Below are 16,569 nucleotides of genomic sequence, written 5' to 3' on the forward strand. Positions count from 1 at the left end.
GCTATCGTAGCTTAATTAAAGTTTAATACTGAAGATATTAGGATGGGCCCTAGAAAGTCCCGAAAGCACAAAGGTTTGGTCCTGACTTTACTATCAATTGTACCCTGATTTACACATGCAAGTCTCCGCCTCCCCGTGAGAATGCCCTTAATGTCCTGCCCGGAATTAAGGAGCAGGTATCAGGCACATCTAATAGTTTACTAGCCCATAACGCCTTGCTCAGCCACACCCCTACGGGTATTCAGCAGTGATAAAATTTAAGCCATAAGTGAAAGCTTGACTTAGTTAAGGGAAAGAGGGCCGGTAAAACTCGTGCCAGCCACCGCGGTTATACGAGAGGCCCAAATTGATGAAAAACGGCGTAAAGCGTGGTTAAGAAAAAAGAGAAAATATGGCCGAACAGCTTCAAAGCAGTTATACGCATCCGAAGTCACGAAGAACAATCACGAAAGTTGCCCTAAAACCTCCGATTCCACGAAAGCCATAAAACAAACTGGGATTAGATACCCCACTATGTATGGTCGTTAACATTGATGGTTTTATACCCAAACCATCCGCCTGGGAACTACGAGCAATAGCTTAAAACCCAAAGGACTTGGCGGTGCTTTAGACCCCCCTAGAGGAGCCTGTTCTAGAACTGATAACCCCCGTTTAACCTCACCATCCTTTGTTTTCCCCGCCTATATACCACCGTCGTCAGCTTACCCTGTGAAGGGAAAATAGTAAGCATAAATGGCAAAGCCAAAAACGTCAGGTCGAGGTGTAGCGTATGGGATGGGAAGAAATGGGCTACATTCTCTATTACAGAGAATACGAATTGTAATTTGAAAAAAATTACCTGAAGGAGGATTTAGCAGTAAGTAGGGACTAGAGTGCCCTGCTGAAAACGGCCCTGAAGCGCGCACACACCGCCCGTCACTCTCTCCAAATAAACCCTAGATATTACCTAAAATGCTTTTTATAATAAGGGGAGGCAAGTCGTAACATGGTAAGCGTACCGGAAGGTGCGCTTGGATGAACCAGAGCATAGCCAAGTTAGTAAAGCATCTCCCTTACACCGAGAAGTCGTCCGTGCAAATCGGACTGCCCTGGTGCCTAACAGCTAGCCTCAAAAATAAAAATTTTACTATTATGGCCTTAAAAACTCATAATAAACTTAAACAAATCATTTTACCCCCTGAGTACGGGCGACAGAAAAGGAAAAAAGAGCAACAGATAAAGTACCGCAAGGGAACGCTGAAAAAGAAATGAAATAAACCATTTAAGCACCAAGCAGCAGAGTTTTCTACTCGTACCTTTTGCATCATGATTTAGCAAGAAAACTACAAGCAAAGAGCCCTTTAGTTTGTAACCCCGAAACTGAGCGAGCTACTCCAAGACAGCCTATAAAGGGCAAACCCGTCTCTGTGGCAAAAGAGTGGGAAGAGCTTTGAGTAGAGGTGACAAACCTACCGAGCCCAGTTATAGCTGGTTGCCTGTGAAATGAATAGGAGTTCAGCCCTTTAAGTCTTTCCCCCCTCACCCATGCTTACGCTAAAATTGATTAAGGAAACTAAAGGCGTTAATCAAAAGGGGTACAGCCCTTTTGATAGAAGAAACAACTTTAACAGGTGACCCAAGATCATATTACTCAAGGATTTCAAATTAAGTGGGCCTAAAAGCAGCCATCTTATCAGAAAGCGTTAAAGCTCAAATTAGCCTATATCCTCATATACTGATATTACATCTCCCTCCCTGCCCCTTACCAGGCTGTCTTATGCCCCCATAAGAACAATTATGCTAAAATGAGTAATAAGAAGAATTTAATTCTTCTCCTAGCACATGTGTAAGTCGGAACGGACCTCCCACCGACTATTAATCGACCCCAAACCCAGAGGGTAATAGGTCGTATAAACAAGAAAAACACCTATTTTGTATCGTTAACCCCACACAGGTGTGCCTAAAGGAAAGACTAAAAGAGAAGGAAGGAACTCGGCAAACACAAGCCTCGCCTGTTTACCAAAAACATCGCCTCTTGCTCCAAAAATATAAGAGGTCCCGCCTGCCCTGTGACTATAAGTTTAACGGCCGCGGTATTTTAACCGTGCGAAGGTAGCGTAATCACTTGTCTTTTAAATGAAGACCTGTATGAATGGCATCACGAGGGCTTAGCTGTCTCCCATCTCCAGTCAATGAAATTGACCTCCCCGTGCAGAGGCGGGGATGATTACATAAGACGAGAAGACCCTATGGAGCTTTAGACCTAAAGTAAGTCACGTTTAACATGCTGTGATAACAGTAAAAACTTAGTGATATTTACTGAAGTGTCTTTGGTTGGGGCGACCGCGGGGTAAAACACAACCCCCATGTGGACCGGGGATATTATCCCTAATACTCAGAGCCTCTACTCCAAGTAACAGAAATTCTGACTTTTCTGATCCGGTATAACCGATCAACGAACCGAGTTACCCTAGGGATAACAGCGCAATCCCCTCTCAGAGCCCATATCGACGAGGGGGTTTACGACCTCGATGTTGGATCAGGACATCCTAATGGTGCAGCCGCTATTAAGGGTTCGTTTGTTCAACGATTAAAGTCCTACGTGATCTGAGTTCAGACCGGAGTAATCCAGGTCAGTTTCTATCTATGACAAGCTCTTTTCCAGTACGAAAGGACCGGAAAAAGGGGGCCTATGCCAAAAGCACGCCCCTCCCCTAACCGCTGAAACCCAATAAAGCGGATAAGGGGGCTTAAAAAGACCCCAAAAAGAATGGGTGTGTTAGAGTGGCAGAGCCCGGACAGTGCAAAAGGCCTAAGCCCTTTCTACAGAGGTTCAAGTCCTCTCTCTAACTATGACCAATATCGTGGTTAGTTATATCCTCAACCCGCTCATTTATATAGTGCCCGTTCTTCTAGCCGTTGCTTTCTTAACCCTGATTGAACGTAAGGTTTTAGGCTATATACAGCTGCGAAAAGGGCCCAATATTGTTGGCCCTTACGGACTCCTTCAACCAATTGCTGATGGCGTAAAATTATTTATTAAGGAACCCATTCGACCTTCAACCTCATCTCCCCTCCTCTTCGTTTTTGCCCCAGTGCTTGCACTAACTCTTGCATTAACACTTTGAGCCCCCATACCTATGCCCTTTCCTGTAGCCGATCTTAATTTAAGTATTCTCTTTGTACTTGCCCTTTCAAGTCTTGCCGTTTACTCAATTTTGGGCTCCGGCTGAGCCTCCAATTCAAAATACGCACTAGTAGGGGCCCTTCGTGCTGTTGCTCAAACTATCTCATATGAAGTAAGTCTTGGTTTAATTTTGCTCAGTGTCATTATCTTTTCTGGCGGCTTTACCCTTCAAACATTTAGTACAACTCAAGAAGCAACATGACTTGCCCTCCCAGCATGACCCCTAGCAGCCATGTGATATATTTCCACACTAGCAGAGACGAATCGGGCCCCCTTTGATCTAACAGAGGGGGAGTCTGAACTCGTTTCCGGCTTTAATGTAGAATACGCAGGAGGCCCCTTCGCATTATTTTTCCTAGCAGAATACGCTAACATTCTCCTTATAAACACCTTATCAGCTGTACTATTTTTAGGCTCCTCCTATTCCACCACAATGCCCGAATTTACATCATTAACTCTTATAACTAAAGCGGCCCTCTTATCTATGGTTTTCCTCTGGGTACGAGCATCTTATCCACGTTTTCGTTATGACCAGCTTATACATCTCGTATGAAAAAACTTTCTACCTCTAACTTTGGCACTAGTAATTTGACATCTATCCCTCTCGACAGCATGCGCTGGACTTCCGCCCCATGCCTAGCGGAGTTGTGCCTGAAGTAAAGGACCACTTTGATAGGGTGAATCATAAGGGTTAAAGTCCCTTCAACTCCTTAGAAAAAGGGGGCTCGAACCCATCCTCAGGAGATCAAAACTCCTAGTGCTTCCACTACACCACTTTCTAGTAAAGTCAGCTAAAATAAGCTCTTGGGCCCATACCCCGAACATGTTGGTTAAATTCCTTCCTTTGCTAATGAACCCCTTTATTCTCTCTATCCTCTTATTAAGCCTGGGCCTAGGTACAACACTTACCTTCGCAAGCTCCCACTGGCTATTAGCCTGAATAGGCCTGGAGATTAGTACCTTAGCTATTATTCCTCTAATATCACAGCACCACCATCCCCGCGCAGTAGAGGCTACAACAAAATATTTTATTACCCAAGCAGCTGCAGCTGCCCTAATTTTATTTGCTAGCACCACAAACGCATGGATCACTGGCCAATGAGACATTAATTTTGACCTTCACTTTTTCCCAGCTTCCATACTCACCATGGCCTTAGCCCTAAAAATAGGTCTTGCCCCAGTACACTTCTGGCTGCCAGAAGTACTTCAAGGGCTTGACCTAACAACAGGACTAATTTTATCTACCTGACAGAAATTAGCACCCTTTATCCTAATGTATCAGATTATACCAGTTAATTCTAGCTTAATTACTTTTCTGGGCGTGACCTCAACACTAGTCGGAGGTTGAGGAGGATTAAACCAGACCCAACTACGTAAAATCTTAGCCTACTCATCAATCGCACATCTTGGCTGAATAATCCTTGTTATACAATTTAACCAACAACTAGCTCTTCTGGCCTTAATTATTTATATCCCTATAACTTTCTCAACTTTTATAATTTTTAAAACTAATTCTTCTACCACGGTAAATACACTAGCTGCCTCATGAGCTAAGACCCCTGCCCTCACAGCAATCACCCCTATAATTCTTCTTTCTTTAGGGGGCCTCCCCCCTCTCTCTGGATTTATACCTAAGTGAATAATTCTTCAAGAATTAACAAAACAAGATATTCCTTTAACCGCCTCAATTGCCGCCTTAAGTGCACTATTAAGCCTTTACTTTTATCTCCGGGTATCCTATGCAATGACTTTAACTATTTCACCTAATAACCTCAATGCAACAACTCCTTGACGGCTGCAAACAACAGCATCTACCTTACCTCTCGCTATTTCAGCAACAATCTCTGCTATACTCTTGCCCCTGGCCCCCGCAACCTTAGCTTTATTGTCTCTTTAGGGGCTTAGGATAACTAGACCAAGGGCCTTCAAAGCCCTCAGCGGAGGTGAAAATCCTCCAGCCCCTGATAAGATCTGCAGGACACTACCCCACATCTTCTGTATGCAAAACAAATACTTTAATTAAGCTAAGACCTTTTCTAGACAGAAAGGCCTCGATCCTTTAAACTCTTAGTTAACAGCTAAGCACTCAAACCAGCGAGCATCTGTCTACTTTCCCCCGCTGAAACGCGGGGAAGCGGGGGAAAGTCCCGGCAAACTGTAAGTCTGCTTCTTCAGATTTGCAATCTGACGTGGTAACACTCCAGAACTTGGCAAGAAGAGGGCTCAAACCTCTGTATGTGGGGTTACAATCCACCGCTTACTCAGCCATCCTACCTGTGGCAATCACCCGCTGATTTTTCTCGACCAATCACAAAGACATTGGCACCCTTTATCTCGTATTTGGTGCCTGAGCCGGCATAGTCGGAACAGCCCTAAGCCTACTCATTCGAGCAGAGCTAAGTCAACCTGGTGCACTCCTAGGTGATGATCAAATTTATAATGTGATCGTTACAGCGCACGCTTTCGTAATAATTTTCTTTATAGTAATACCACTAATAATTGGAGGCTTTGGGAACTGACTCATTCCTCTAATGATCGGTGCCCCCGATATAGCTTTCCCTCGAATAAATAACATAAGCTTCTGACTTCTCCCTCCATCTTTCCTGCTCCTTTTAGCATCCTCTGGTGTAGAAGCTGGAGCTGGAACAGGCTGAACTGTCTACCCACCTTTAGCCGGAAACCTCGCTCATGCTGGGGCATCTGTTGATCTCACTATTTTTTCTCTCCATCTAGCAGGGATTTCATCAATTCTTGGGGCAATTAATTTTATTACCACAATTATTAATATGAAACCTCCAGCAATTTCACAGTACCAAACACCCCTCTTTGTTTGAGCAGTACTAATTACAGCTGTGCTTCTACTATTATCTCTCCCCGTCTTAGCAGCTGGCATCACGATACTTCTAACTGACCGTAATCTTAACACTTCTTTCTTTGACCCTGCTGGAGGGGGTGATCCCATCCTATATCAACACTTATTCTGATTCTTCGGCCATCCAGAAGTCTATATTCTTATTTTACCCGGATTCGGAATAATTTCCCATATCGTAGCATACTATTCGGGTAAAAAAGAACCCTTCGGGTACATGGGCATAGTCTGAGCTATGATGGCTATTGGCCTCCTTGGCTTTATTGTATGAGCCCACCACATGTTTACAGTTGGGATAGATGTAGACACACGTGCTTACTTTACATCTGCAACTATAATTATTGCCATTCCAACAGGTGTAAAAGTTTTTAGCTGATTAGCAACTCTGCATGGGGGCTCAATTAAATGAGAAACCCCTCTGCTCTGAGCCCTAGGCTTCATTTTCCTCTTTACAGTCGGGGGCTTAACAGGAATTGTACTAGCCAATTCTTCCCTAGATATCGTGCTCCATGACACATACTACGTAGTAGCCCATTTCCACTACGTTTTATCTATAGGCGCTGTCTTTGCTATTATAGCAGCCTTTGTCCACTGATTCCCACTATTTACAGGCTACACACTTCATGATACTTGAACAAAAATTCATTTTGGGGTAATATTTGTGGGTGTAAATCTTACGTTCTTCCCCCAGCATTTCCTTGGTCTTGCAGGAATACCACGACGGTACTCAGATTACCCTGATGCCTACACACTGTGAAACACAGTCTCTTCTATCGGCTCTCTAATTTCTCTAATGGCCGTAATCATATTCCTATTTATTCTGTGAGAAGCCTTCGCTGCCAAACGGGAAGTAATAGCAGTTGAAATAACTATAACTAACGTTGAGTGACTCCACGGGTGTCCCCCTCCCTACCATACATTTGAGGAACCCGCATTCGTTCAAATTCAAACCCGCTAGCCCGAGAAAGGAGGGAATCGAACCCCCATCTACTGGTTTCAAGCCAATCACATGACCACTCTGTCACTTTCTTCATGGGCTACTGGTGAAATATCACACTGCCTTGTCAAGGCAGAATTGTGGGTTAAATCCCCGCGTAGCCTTAGCGAAAGCTAGTATGGCACACCCCTCACAACTAGGATTCCAAGACGCGGCATCACCCGTAATAGAAGAGTTACTACACTTCCATGATCACGCCCTAATAATCGTATTTTTAATTAGTACTCTTGTACTTTACATTATTGTCGCAATAGTCTCCACTAAATTAACCAACAAATATATTCTAGATTCTCAAGAAATTGAGATTATCTGAACAGTTCTCCCAGCTGTTATTCTTATTTTAATTGCACTTCCCTCATTACGAATTCTTTATCTTATAGACGAAATTAATGACCCGCATCTTACCATTAAAGCAATAGGTCACCAATGATATTGAAGCTATGAGTACACCGATTACGAAGATCTCGGCTTTGACTCTTATATAATCCCCACACAAGACTTAGCCCCTGGTCAGTTTCGACTGTTAGAAGCCGACCATCGTATGGTTGTCCCAGTTGAATCTCCAATTCGAATCCTAATTTCAGCAGAAGATGTCCTTCACTCATGAGCAGTCCCAGCCCTGGGCATTAAGATAGACGCAGTACCTGGACGTCTAAATCAAACAGCCTTTATTACTTCCCGTCCCGGAGTTTTCTACGGACAATGTTCAGAAATTTGTGGTGCAAACCATAGCTTTATACCTATCGTAGTCGAAGCAGTTCCTCTAGAACACTTTGAATCATGATCATCTTTAATACTTGAAGACGCCTCACTAAGAAGCTAATATGGGTTAAGCACCAGCCTTTTAAGCTGGAAGCAGGTGACTCCCAACCACCCTTAATGAAATGCCCCAGTTAAACCCCGCCCCTTGATTTATAATCTTCATGTTTACATGAGCAATTTTCCTAACTATTCTTCCCCCAAAAGTAATAGCACATACTTTCCCAAATGAACCTTCTCCCCAAGGTATAACAACCCCTAAAACTGCCCCCTGAAACTGACCATGACACTAAGCCTTTTTGACCAATTTTCTAGCCCTTCATTCCTCGGAATCCCTATAATTTTAATAGCTTTAGCTTTACCCTGACTGTTAATCCCTACACCCACTTCCCGATGGCTGAGCAATCGAGTTGTATCTCTTCAAGGATGATTTATCGCCCGCTTTACTAATCAACTCTTTCTACCTCTAAATGTAGGAGGACACAAATGAGCCCCCCTTCTTGCCTCACTAATAATATTCTTACTTACTCTAAATATATTAGGTTTACTACCATATATCTTCACCCCTACAACACAGCTTTCTCTTAATTTAGGTTTAGCTGTTCCCCTCTGATTAGCAACCGTCCTTATCGGTATACGAAATCAGCCAACTCATGCACTAGGTCATTTCCTTCCAGAGGGCACTCCTACAGCCCTAATTCCTATTCTAATTATTATCGAAACAATTAGTCTATTCATTCGCCCTCTCGCTTTAGGCGTTCGGCTTACAGCTAATCTCACAGCAGGTCATTTACTAATTCATCTAATTTCCTCAGCAGTCTTTGTTCTTATACCTATAATACCTGCAGTCGCTATTCTTACAGCAGTTCTCCTTCTATTACTTACTATACTTGAAGTAGCCGTTGCAATAATTCAAGCCTATGTATTTATTCTTTTACTAAGCCTTTATCTACAAGAAAACGTTTAATGACCCACCAAGCTCATGCATACCACATAGTAGACCCCAGCCCTTGACCCCTAACAGGCGCAGTAGCTGCACTTTTAATGACATCTGGCCTTGCCGTATGGTTCCATTTTCACTCAACAACCCTAATAGCTTTAGGAACAGTCCTTCTTTTATTAACAATATATCAGTGATGACGGGATATTATCCGAGAGGGGACCTTTCAGGGCCACCATACTCCCCCAGTCCAAAAAGGCCTTCGATATGGAATAATTTTATTTATTACATCAGAAGTCTTCTTTTTTCTAGGCTTCTTCTGAGCTTTTTATCACGCAAGCCTTGCCCCTACCCCTGAACTAGGTGGCTGCTGACCTCCCACAGGCATTACTACCCTAGACCCATTTGAAGTCCCCCTATTAAATACTGCAGTTCTTTTAGCCTCTGGGGTTACTGTAACCTGGGCTCACCACAGTATTATAGAAGGTGAGCGAAAGCAAGCAATCCACTCCCTTACTCTCACAATCCTCTTAGGATTCTATTTCACTTTCCTTCAAGGACTAGAGTACTATGATGCACCTTTCACAATTGCTGATGGAGTCTACGGTTCAACTTTCTTTGTTGCTACTGGCTTTCACGGCCTTCACGTAATTATTGGCTCAACATTTTTGGCTGGGTGTTTACTTCGTCAAATTCGCTATCATTTTACATCCGAGCACCACTTCGGCTTTGAAGCAGCAGCATGATATTGACACTTTGTAGATGTTGTCTGACTCTTCCTATATATCTCAATCTATTGATGAGGCTCATAATCTTTCTAGTACTAAGGAGTATAAGTGGCTTCCAACCACACGGTCTTGGTTAAAGTCCAAGGAAAGATAATGAACTTAATCTCAACAGTAATCCTTATTGCCTCAGCTTTATCTTTAATTCTTATCCTAGTCTCATTTTGATTACCTCAACTAAGCCCTGACTACGAAAAGCTATCTCCCTACGAGTGCGGATTTGACCCTTTAGGAAGTGCCCGTCTCCCCTTTTCCCTACGATTTTTCCTAATCGCCATTTTGTTTCTTCTCTTTGACCTAGAAATTGCGCTTCTACTTCCCCTTCCGTGGGGAGATCAACTGAGTAATCCCACCTTGACATTTATATGAGCGACCTCTGTGCTAGCCCTACTAACACTCGGTCTTATTTACGAATGACTTCAAGGAGGCCTCGAATGAGCTGAATAGGTGATTAGTCTAAGTAAAATACTTGATTTCGGCTCAAGAGTCTGTGGTTAAAGTCCACAATTGCCTAATGACCCCCACTCACTTTACAATCTCCTCAGCCTTTCTGTTAGGTATAATAGGCTTAGCGTTTCATCGAACACATCTCCTCTCTGCCCTTCTCTGTTTAGAAGCCATAATACTTGCCCTATTTATTGCACTCTCCCTCTGGTCCTTGCAGTTAGATGCCACTGGCTGTTCAACTGCCCCCATACTTATACTTGCTTTCTCCGCTTGTGAAGCAAGTGCTGGACTAGCCCTACTTGTAGCCACAGCCCGAACACACGGGACAGACCACATACAAGCCTTAAATCTTCTGCAATGCTAAAAATCCTAATTCCTACTTTATTTCTTCTCCCAACAACCTGATTAACGTCAAGTAAATGACTATGACCTACTGCTCTAGCGCAAAGCATGTTGATTGCCTTAGGCAGTATTACCTGACTAAATAACACCACGGATACAGGATGGACTGCCCTTAACTCATATATTGGGACGGACCCCCTATCTACACCTCTGCTTGTACTTTCATGTTGACTTCTTCCATTAATACTCCTTGCAAGTCAAAATCACCTCTCATCAGAACCTATAAACCGCCAACGCATATACATCACCCTCCTTGCTACCCTGCAGCTTTTTCTTATTTTAGCCTTTGGTGCCACAGAAATAATTATATTCTATGTTATATTTGAAGCAACTTTAATTCCTACTCTTCTAGTGATTACCCGCTGAGGCAATCAAACAGAGCGGCTTAATGCAGGAACTTATTTTTTATTTTATACATTGGCAGGGTCCCTGCCACTTTTAGTTGCACTCCTCATACTCCAAAACAGCACAGGAACTTTATCGCTGCTAATTATCCCTTACGCTAAGCCTCTACTACTGATACCCTTCGGTAGTAAAATCTGATGAGCTGCTTGTATGATCGCCTTCTTGGTAAAAATACCCCTCTATGGCATGCATCTTTGACTCCCCAAAGCCCATGTAGAAGCACCTGTTGCAGGCTCAATAGTTCTTGCTGCTGTTCTGCTGAAACTCGGCGGATACGGGATGATACGACTGATGATTGTACTTGATCCGCTTTCCAAAGAAATAGTTTACCCTTTTATTGTTCTTGCTCTTTGAGGTGTAATCATAACAGGCTCAATCTGTTTACGTCAAACTGACCTGAAATCCCTAATTGCCTACTCCTCTGTTAGTCACATAGGCCTAGTAGCAGGGGGAATTTTAATTCAGACCCCTTGGGGATTTACAGGGGCTTTGATTCTAATAATTGCTCATGGCCTGGCCTCATCAGCTTTATTCTGTCTTGCTAATACCAATTACGAACGAACTCACAGCCGGACAATACTTTTAGCCCGAGGACTTCAAATTGCTCTCCCACTTATGACCACATGATGATTTATTGCTAGCTTAGCTAACCTCGCTCTCCCCCCTCTTCCTAATCTAATGGGAGAACTAATAATTCTCACCTCCCTATTTAACTGGTCCGCATGAACTCTGATTCTTACCGGGATTGGAACTTTAATTACGGCTGCCTATTCCCTCTATATATTTCTAATAAGTCAGCGAGGGCCTCTACCTCAACATATGCTCGCCCTTCCTCCTTCATACACACGAGAGCATTTATTAATAGCCCTTCATCTAATCCCCCTCTTACTTATTATTCTTAAACCTGCCCTTCTATGAGGCTGATTTGCCTGTAGATTTAGTTTAACCAAGACATTAGATTGTGATTCTAAAAATAGAGGTTAAACCCCTCTAATCCACCGAGAGAGGCCCGACGGCAATGAAGACTGCTAACTATCACCCCCTTGGTTAGACCCCAAGGCTCCCTCGAAGCTCCTAAAGGATAATAGCTCATCCGTTGGTCTTAGGAACCAAAAACTCTTGGTGCAACTCCAAGTAGCAGCTATGCACCCTACAACTTTAATATATACTTCAAGCCTTTTATTAATATTTGCTGTTCTTCTTTACCCACTTTTAGTAACCTTTACATCTCTGCCATTAAATAATGATTGAGCCTCATCACATGCAAAAACAGCAGTCAAGTCTGCTTTCTTAATTAGCTTGGCCCCCCTTTCTCTTTTTCTAAGCACAGGTATGGAGGCTGTAACTTCCTCATGAACCTGAATAGTTACAACTACTCTAGATATCACCCTGAGCTTTAAATTCGATCACTATTCTATCATTTTTATCCCTATCGCCCTATATGTGACTTGATCTATTTTAGAGTTTGCTACATGGTATATGCATTCCGATCCTCTCATAAATCGATTTTTCAAATATCTTCTAACCTTTTTAGTAGCAATATTAATTCTAGTTTCTGCTAACAACCTATTTCAACTATTTATTGGCTGAGAGGGTGTCGGAATCATATCTTTCTTACTAATTGGATGATGACACGGCCGGGCAGATGCAAATACCGCAGCCCTTCAGGCTGTTCTTTATAACCGAGTCGGGGACATCGGCTTAATTTTAGGTATAGCATGACTAGCTACTAACGTTAACAGCTGGGATATTCAACAAATATTCATTTTAAGTAAGGACTTGGACATGACTCTCCCTCTTCTCGGTTTAATCTTGGCTGCAACTGGTAAGTCGGCCCAATTTGGGCTTCATCCGTGACTACCCGCCGCAATAGAGGGTCCAACGCCAGTGTCTGCCCTACTTCACTCTAGCACAATAGTGGTAGCAGGAATTTTTCTCCTTATTCGGATAAGTCCTCTTATAGAAAATAATCAGACTGCACTAACTCTCTGTCTCTGCCTTGGAGCTTTAACCACCATATTTACTGCCACTTGTGCCCTGACCCAAAACGATATTAAAAAAATCGTTGCTTTTTCAACCTCTAGCCAACTTGGTTTAATAATGGTAACTATTGGATTAAACCAACCACAATTAGCTTTCCTTCATATTTGCACCCACGCATTCTTCAAAGCAATATTATTTTTGTGCTCTGGTTCAGTAATTCACAGCCTAAATGATGAACAAGACATTCGAAAAATGGGCGGGCTTCATCATTTAGCCCCCTTTACCTCCTCCTGCCTCACCGTGGGAAGCCTGGCCCTAACAGGGACCCCCTTCCTAGCAGGCTTCTTCTCCAAAGATGCAATTATTGAAGCACTAAACACATCTCACGTAAACGCCTGGGCCCTTACCCTAACACTTATTGCCACCTCCTTTACTGCTATCTATAGCCTTCGAGTTATCTTTTTTGTCACCATAGGCACACCCCGCTTTTTACCCCTTTCCCCCATCAACGAGAATAACCCAGCAGTAATTAACCCCCTCAAACGCTTAGCGTGAGGCAGTATCTTCGGAGGCCTACTAGTGATACTTAATATCAACCTTTTCAAAACACCTGTTTTAACAATACCTGCAGAACTAAAACTTGCAGCTTTGGCTGTCTCAATTCTCGGATTATTAACCGCGCTTGAATTAGCAACTCTAACAAGCAAACAATTCAAAGTCACACCCCTACGAACTCCGCACCACTTCTCCACATCCTTAGGATTCGTCCCAGCAATTATTCACCGCCAAATTCCGCAACTCAGCCTCCTCCTAGGACAAAAAATTGCTAGCCAAATAGTGGATCAGACATGACTAGAAAAGACTGGCCCCAAAGCTATTGCTAATGCTACCACCCCTTTGGCCTCTGCAACAAGCAACATACAACAAGGATTAATTAAAACCTACCTAACCCTTTTCCTTATAACCCTTGTTCTAGTCACTCTTATTTCCACTACCTAACGGCACGCAACGCTCCCCGAGCCAGGCCCCGAGTTAATTCTAACACTACTAAAAGTGTTAATAAGAGAACTCAGGCGCTTACTACAAGTAGTCCTCCACCTAAAGAATATATTAAAGCCACACCACCCGAATCTGCAGCTACAACAGAAAATTCAATTAACTCATCTACAGGTACTCATATCCCCTCATATCATCCTCCCCAAAATCAGGAACCTGCACCTACAACTAATAATAAATAACCTAACACAGACCCTAATACCGATCACTCCCCTCAAGCTTCAGGATAAGGCTCCGCAGCCAAGGCTGCACAATAAGCAAATACAACAAGCATGCCCCCAAGATAAATTAAGAAAAGCACAAGGGACAAGAAAGACCCTCCGTGCCCTATTAACACCACACATCCCACGCCTGCTACTAAGACTAGTCCTAAAGCAGCGAAATACGGGGAGGGGTTTGAGGCTACTGAAATAACACCAAGAACTATCCCAATTAAAAGAGTCAATATAATATACGCCATAATTCCTGCCCGGATTTTAACCAGGACTAATGATATGAAAAACCACCGTTGTTATTCAACTACAAGAACCTTAATGGCCAGCCTTCGGAAAACCCATCCAATCCTAAAAATTGCTAATAGCGCATTAGTTGATCTCCCCGCCCCCTCCAATATTTCAGTATGATGAAATTTTGGCTCTCTTCTAGGCCTTTGCTTAATTACTCAACTTCTAACAGGACTATTTCTAGCTATACACTACACCTCAGACATCGAGACAGCCTTCTCATCCGTAGTCCACATCTGCCGTGATGTAAATTACGGCTGACTTATTCGGAATATACATGCTAACGGTGCCTCTTTCTTTTTTATTTGTCTCTATATACATATTGCCCGAGGTCTCTATTATGGCTCTTATCTTTTTGTAGAAACATGAAACATCGGGGTTGTCCTTTTCCTTTTAGTAATAATAACCTCTTTCGTAGGTTACGTCCTTCCCTGAGGACAAATATCATTCTGGGGGGCTACCGTGATTACAAATTTAATATCTACTGTCCCTTACGTAGGTGATGCCTTAGTTCAATGAATCTGAGGGGGCTTCTCAGTAGATAATGCCACCTTGACTCGGTTTTTTGCATTCCATTTCTTATTCCCCTTTGTTGTTGCTGCTTTTACAATACTCCACCTGCTTTTTCTTCATGAAACAGGCTCAAATAATCCCACAGGGATCAATTCAAATGCAGACAAGATTCCATTCCACCCATATTTCACCTACAAAGACCTGCTCGGCTTTGCTGTAATGCTTCTGGGCTTAACCGCCCTCGCCCTCTTCGCACCTAATTTACTTGGAGATCCAGATAATTTCACCCCTGCTAACCCCATCGTTACCCCACCTCATGTTAAGCCTGAATGATATTTCTTGTTTGCCTACGCCATCCTACGCTCTATTCCTAATAAATTAGGTGGCGTACTTGCACTCCTATTCTCAATTCTAGTCCTTATAGTTGTGCCCTTCCTCCACACTTCAAAACAACGGGGCTTAACATTCCGCCCTCTTACCCAAATACTATTTTGAGTCCTCGTTGCAGATATACTAGTTCTTACATGAATTGGAGGAGTACCTGTAGAACACCCCTTCATTATCATCGGACAAGTGGCATCTGTACTATATTTCTCCCTATTCCTAGTTTTATTCCCCCTTGCAGGAATAACTGAAAATAAGGCCCTTGAATGAAACTGCCCTAGTAGCTCAGTATAGAGCGCCGGCCTTGTAAGCCGGAGGCCGGGGGCTAAATTCCTCCCTAGTGCTACATCTAATATTACCGGGTGACGCCCCATATATCCATCATCTACCGGGGGCTGCCCCAGGTATCAAAATACCACTCAGAGGGAAGAGATTTTAACTCCCACCACTAGCTCCCAAAGCTAGAATTCTAAATTAAACTACCCTCTGAAATCATTAAAAATCGCCGCCGGCCTTTTAAAATATTGATTATCGCTTGAGCTTACCCCTCCTTTTTTTTTTTTTTTCCTGCTTCATAATATGTCCTAGACATCTTATTCCTTTTAAATAGTTATTTTTTATACATATGTATAATCACCATTAATTAAGTTAACCATACAAGGAGAAATAATCATGAAAACTCAAGCATTCAGGATAAAACAACAATATATTTATAGAACAAATATGGTTATTTTAACCAATTTATGAAATTTCGTGCAAGAAATTGTAAACATAACCGGACTTTCCTTGCTAAGGCAAACTGTCCAATGAAGGTGAGGAGCACATGTCGAAGACCTACATCCCGTAACACGTTTCCTGGCTATTCTGCCTAGCTTCAGGTCCATTTCTTGACAATCGCTCATAATTTGCACTTTTGTCCATCTCTTAATGTCTATACACATATATACTATAATCACTCCCCATGCCGGGCGTTCTTTCTAATGGGCTACGGGTTTCTTTTTTTTTCTTCAAGTCACTTTACATTTCAGCAGTGCAGAGCGTCGACGCCGGACAAGGTGGAACTAGTCCTCGGTATATAGATATATAAAATTATTTCTTTAGGTCCCAATAAAGAATAATTACATAAAGGGTTTTCATGGGCATAAGGCTAAAAATTTTCTCGATGAGTCCCTAATATACTCTATTTTACCCCTTTGTTTTTGAGCGTAAACCCCCCCCCCCCCCAGTTCTCCTGAGATTGCTAATACTCCTGTAAACCCCCCGGAAACAGGAAAATCCCTAGAACTGAGTATTTTTTATCAAAATATGACCAATAATGTATAAATTTGTTGTTATTACATTATTGCAAATTATTAAATTT

General features: G+C 42.7%; 13 protein-coding genes and 24 non-coding genes across 37 annotated transcripts; 28 read left to right on the plus strand and 9 right to left on the minus strand. All coding sequences in view use genetic code 2, as the record gives it.

Annotated features, from left to right (window-relative positions):
• Window positions 1-68, plus strand: C5T52_mgt01. Its single transcript has one exon. It is a non-coding gene; the product is annotated as a tRNA-Phe (tRNA).
• Window positions 69-1,020, plus strand: C5T52_mgr02. The gene has a single exon. It is a non-coding gene; the product is annotated as a 12S ribosomal RNA (ribosomal RNA).
• C5T52_mgt02 lies at window positions 1,021-1,092 on the plus strand. The gene has a single exon. It is a non-coding gene; the product is annotated as a tRNA-Val (tRNA).
• Window positions 1,093-2,757, plus strand: C5T52_mgr01. The gene has a single exon. It is a non-coding gene; the product is annotated as a 16S ribosomal RNA (ribosomal RNA).
• C5T52_mgt03 lies at window positions 2,758-2,831 on the plus strand. Its single transcript has one exon. It is a non-coding gene; the product is annotated as a tRNA-Leu (tRNA).
• ND1 (NADH dehydrogenase subunit 1) lies at window positions 2,832-3,806 on the plus strand. The gene has a single exon. The coding sequence runs from the start codon at window positions 2,832-2,834 to the stop codon at window positions 3,804-3,806; it is 975 nt and encodes a 324-aa protein (YP_009458838.1).
• Window position 3,807: 1 nt separating this feature from the next.
• C5T52_mgt04 lies at window positions 3,808-3,877 on the plus strand. Its single transcript has one exon. It is a non-coding gene; the product is annotated as a tRNA-Ile (tRNA).
• C5T52_mgt05 lies at window positions 3,877-3,947 on the minus strand. Its single transcript has one exon. It is a non-coding gene; the product is annotated as a tRNA-Gln (tRNA).
• Window positions 3,947-4,016, plus strand: C5T52_mgt06. Its single transcript has one exon. It is a non-coding gene; the product is annotated as a tRNA-Met (tRNA).
• ND2 (NADH dehydrogenase subunit 2) lies at window positions 4,017-5,061 on the plus strand. The gene has a single exon. A coding segment is annotated over exon 1 (1,045 nt).
• C5T52_mgt07 lies at window positions 5,062-5,130 on the plus strand. Its single transcript has one exon. It is a non-coding gene; the product is annotated as a tRNA-Trp (tRNA).
• Window position 5,131: 1 nt separating this feature from the next.
• C5T52_mgt08 lies at window positions 5,132-5,200 on the minus strand. Its single transcript has one exon. It is a non-coding gene; the product is annotated as a tRNA-Ala (tRNA).
• Window positions 5,201-5,202: 2 nt separating this feature from the next.
• On the minus strand, window positions 5,203-5,275 carry C5T52_mgt09. Its single transcript has one exon. It is a non-coding gene; the product is annotated as a tRNA-Asn (tRNA).
• Window positions 5,276-5,307: 32 nt separating this feature from the next.
• C5T52_mgt10 lies at window positions 5,308-5,374 on the minus strand. Its single transcript has one exon. It is a non-coding gene; the product is annotated as a tRNA-Cys (tRNA).
• Window positions 5,375-5,441, minus strand: C5T52_mgt11. The gene has a single exon. It is a non-coding gene; the product is annotated as a tRNA-Tyr (tRNA).
• Window position 5,442: 1 nt separating this feature from the next.
• On the plus strand, window positions 5,443-6,993 carry COX1 (cytochrome c oxidase subunit I). The gene has a single exon. It carries the CDS (start codon window positions 5,443-5,445, stop codon window positions 6,991-6,993), a length of 1,551 nt encoding a protein of 516 aa, YP_009458840.1.
• A 2-nt stretch (window positions 6,994-6,995) lies between these two features.
• Window positions 6,996-7,066, plus strand: C5T52_mgt12. The gene has a single exon. It is a non-coding gene; the product is annotated as a tRNA-Ser (tRNA).
• A 3-nt stretch (window positions 7,067-7,069) lies between these two features.
• On the plus strand, window positions 7,070-7,137 carry C5T52_mgt13. The gene has a single exon. It is a non-coding gene; the product is annotated as a tRNA-Asp (tRNA).
• A 13-nt stretch (window positions 7,138-7,150) lies between these two features.
• Window positions 7,151-7,841, plus strand: COX2 (cytochrome c oxidase subunit II). The gene has a single exon. A coding segment is annotated over exon 1 (691 nt).
• On the plus strand, window positions 7,842-7,915 carry C5T52_mgt14. Its single transcript has one exon. It is a non-coding gene; the product is annotated as a tRNA-Lys (tRNA).
• A 1-nt stretch (window position 7,916) lies between these two features.
• ATP8 (ATP synthase F0 subunit 8) lies at window positions 7,917-8,084 on the plus strand. The gene has a single exon. It carries the CDS (start codon window positions 7,917-7,919, stop codon window positions 8,082-8,084), a length of 168 nt encoding a protein of 55 aa, YP_009458842.1.
• Window positions 8,075-8,758, plus strand: ATP6 (ATP synthase F0 subunit 6). The gene has a single exon. The coding sequence runs from the start codon at window positions 8,075-8,077 to the stop codon at window positions 8,756-8,758; it is 684 nt and encodes a 227-aa protein (YP_009458843.1).
• Window positions 8,758-9,542, plus strand: COX3 (cytochrome c oxidase subunit III). Its single transcript has one exon. A coding segment is annotated over exon 1 (785 nt).
• On the plus strand, window positions 9,543-9,612 carry C5T52_mgt15. The gene has a single exon. It is a non-coding gene; the product is annotated as a tRNA-Gly (tRNA).
• Window positions 9,613-9,961, plus strand: ND3 (NADH dehydrogenase subunit 3). Its single transcript has one exon. A coding segment is annotated over exon 1 (349 nt).
• Window positions 9,962-10,030, plus strand: C5T52_mgt16. The gene has a single exon. It is a non-coding gene; the product is annotated as a tRNA-Arg (tRNA).
• Window positions 10,031-10,327, plus strand: ND4L (NADH dehydrogenase subunit 4L). Its single transcript has one exon. It carries the CDS (start codon window positions 10,031-10,033, stop codon window positions 10,325-10,327), a length of 297 nt encoding a protein of 98 aa, YP_009458846.1.
• ND4 (NADH dehydrogenase subunit 4) lies at window positions 10,321-11,701 on the plus strand. Its single transcript has one exon. A coding segment is annotated over exon 1 (1,381 nt).
• Window positions 11,702-11,770, plus strand: C5T52_mgt17. The gene has a single exon. It is a non-coding gene; the product is annotated as a tRNA-His (tRNA).
• C5T52_mgt18 lies at window positions 11,771-11,838 on the minus strand. Its single transcript has one exon. It is a non-coding gene; the product is annotated as a tRNA-Ser (tRNA).
• A 2-nt stretch (window positions 11,839-11,840) lies between these two features.
• Window positions 11,841-11,913, plus strand: C5T52_mgt19. Its single transcript has one exon. It is a non-coding gene; the product is annotated as a tRNA-Leu (tRNA).
• Window positions 11,914-13,752, plus strand: ND5 (NADH dehydrogenase subunit 5). Its single transcript has one exon. It carries the CDS (start codon window positions 11,914-11,916, stop codon window positions 13,750-13,752), a length of 1,839 nt encoding a protein of 612 aa, YP_009458848.1.
• ND6 (NADH dehydrogenase subunit 6) lies at window positions 13,748-14,269 on the minus strand. The gene has a single exon. The coding sequence runs from the start codon at window positions 14,267-14,269 to the stop codon at window positions 13,748-13,750; it is 522 nt and encodes a 173-aa protein (YP_009458849.1).
• On the minus strand, window positions 14,270-14,338 carry C5T52_mgt20. The gene has a single exon. It is a non-coding gene; the product is annotated as a tRNA-Glu (tRNA).
• A 4-nt stretch (window positions 14,339-14,342) lies between these two features.
• CYTB (cytochrome b) lies at window positions 14,343-15,483 on the plus strand. Its single transcript has one exon. A coding segment is annotated over exon 1 (1,141 nt).
• C5T52_mgt21 lies at window positions 15,484-15,554 on the plus strand. Its single transcript has one exon. It is a non-coding gene; the product is annotated as a tRNA-Thr (tRNA).
• A 74-nt stretch (window positions 15,555-15,628) lies between these two features.
• On the minus strand, window positions 15,629-15,698 carry C5T52_mgt22. Its single transcript has one exon. It is a non-coding gene; the product is annotated as a tRNA-Pro (tRNA).
• Window positions 15,699-16,569: the final 871 nt, after the last annotated feature.

This window comes from Gadus macrocephalus, mitochondrion (genome assembly GCF_031168955.1).
Source record: "Gadus macrocephalus mitochondrion, complete genome".
Taxonomy (NCBI): Eukaryota; Metazoa; Chordata; class Actinopteri; order Gadiformes; family Gadidae; genus Gadus; species Gadus macrocephalus.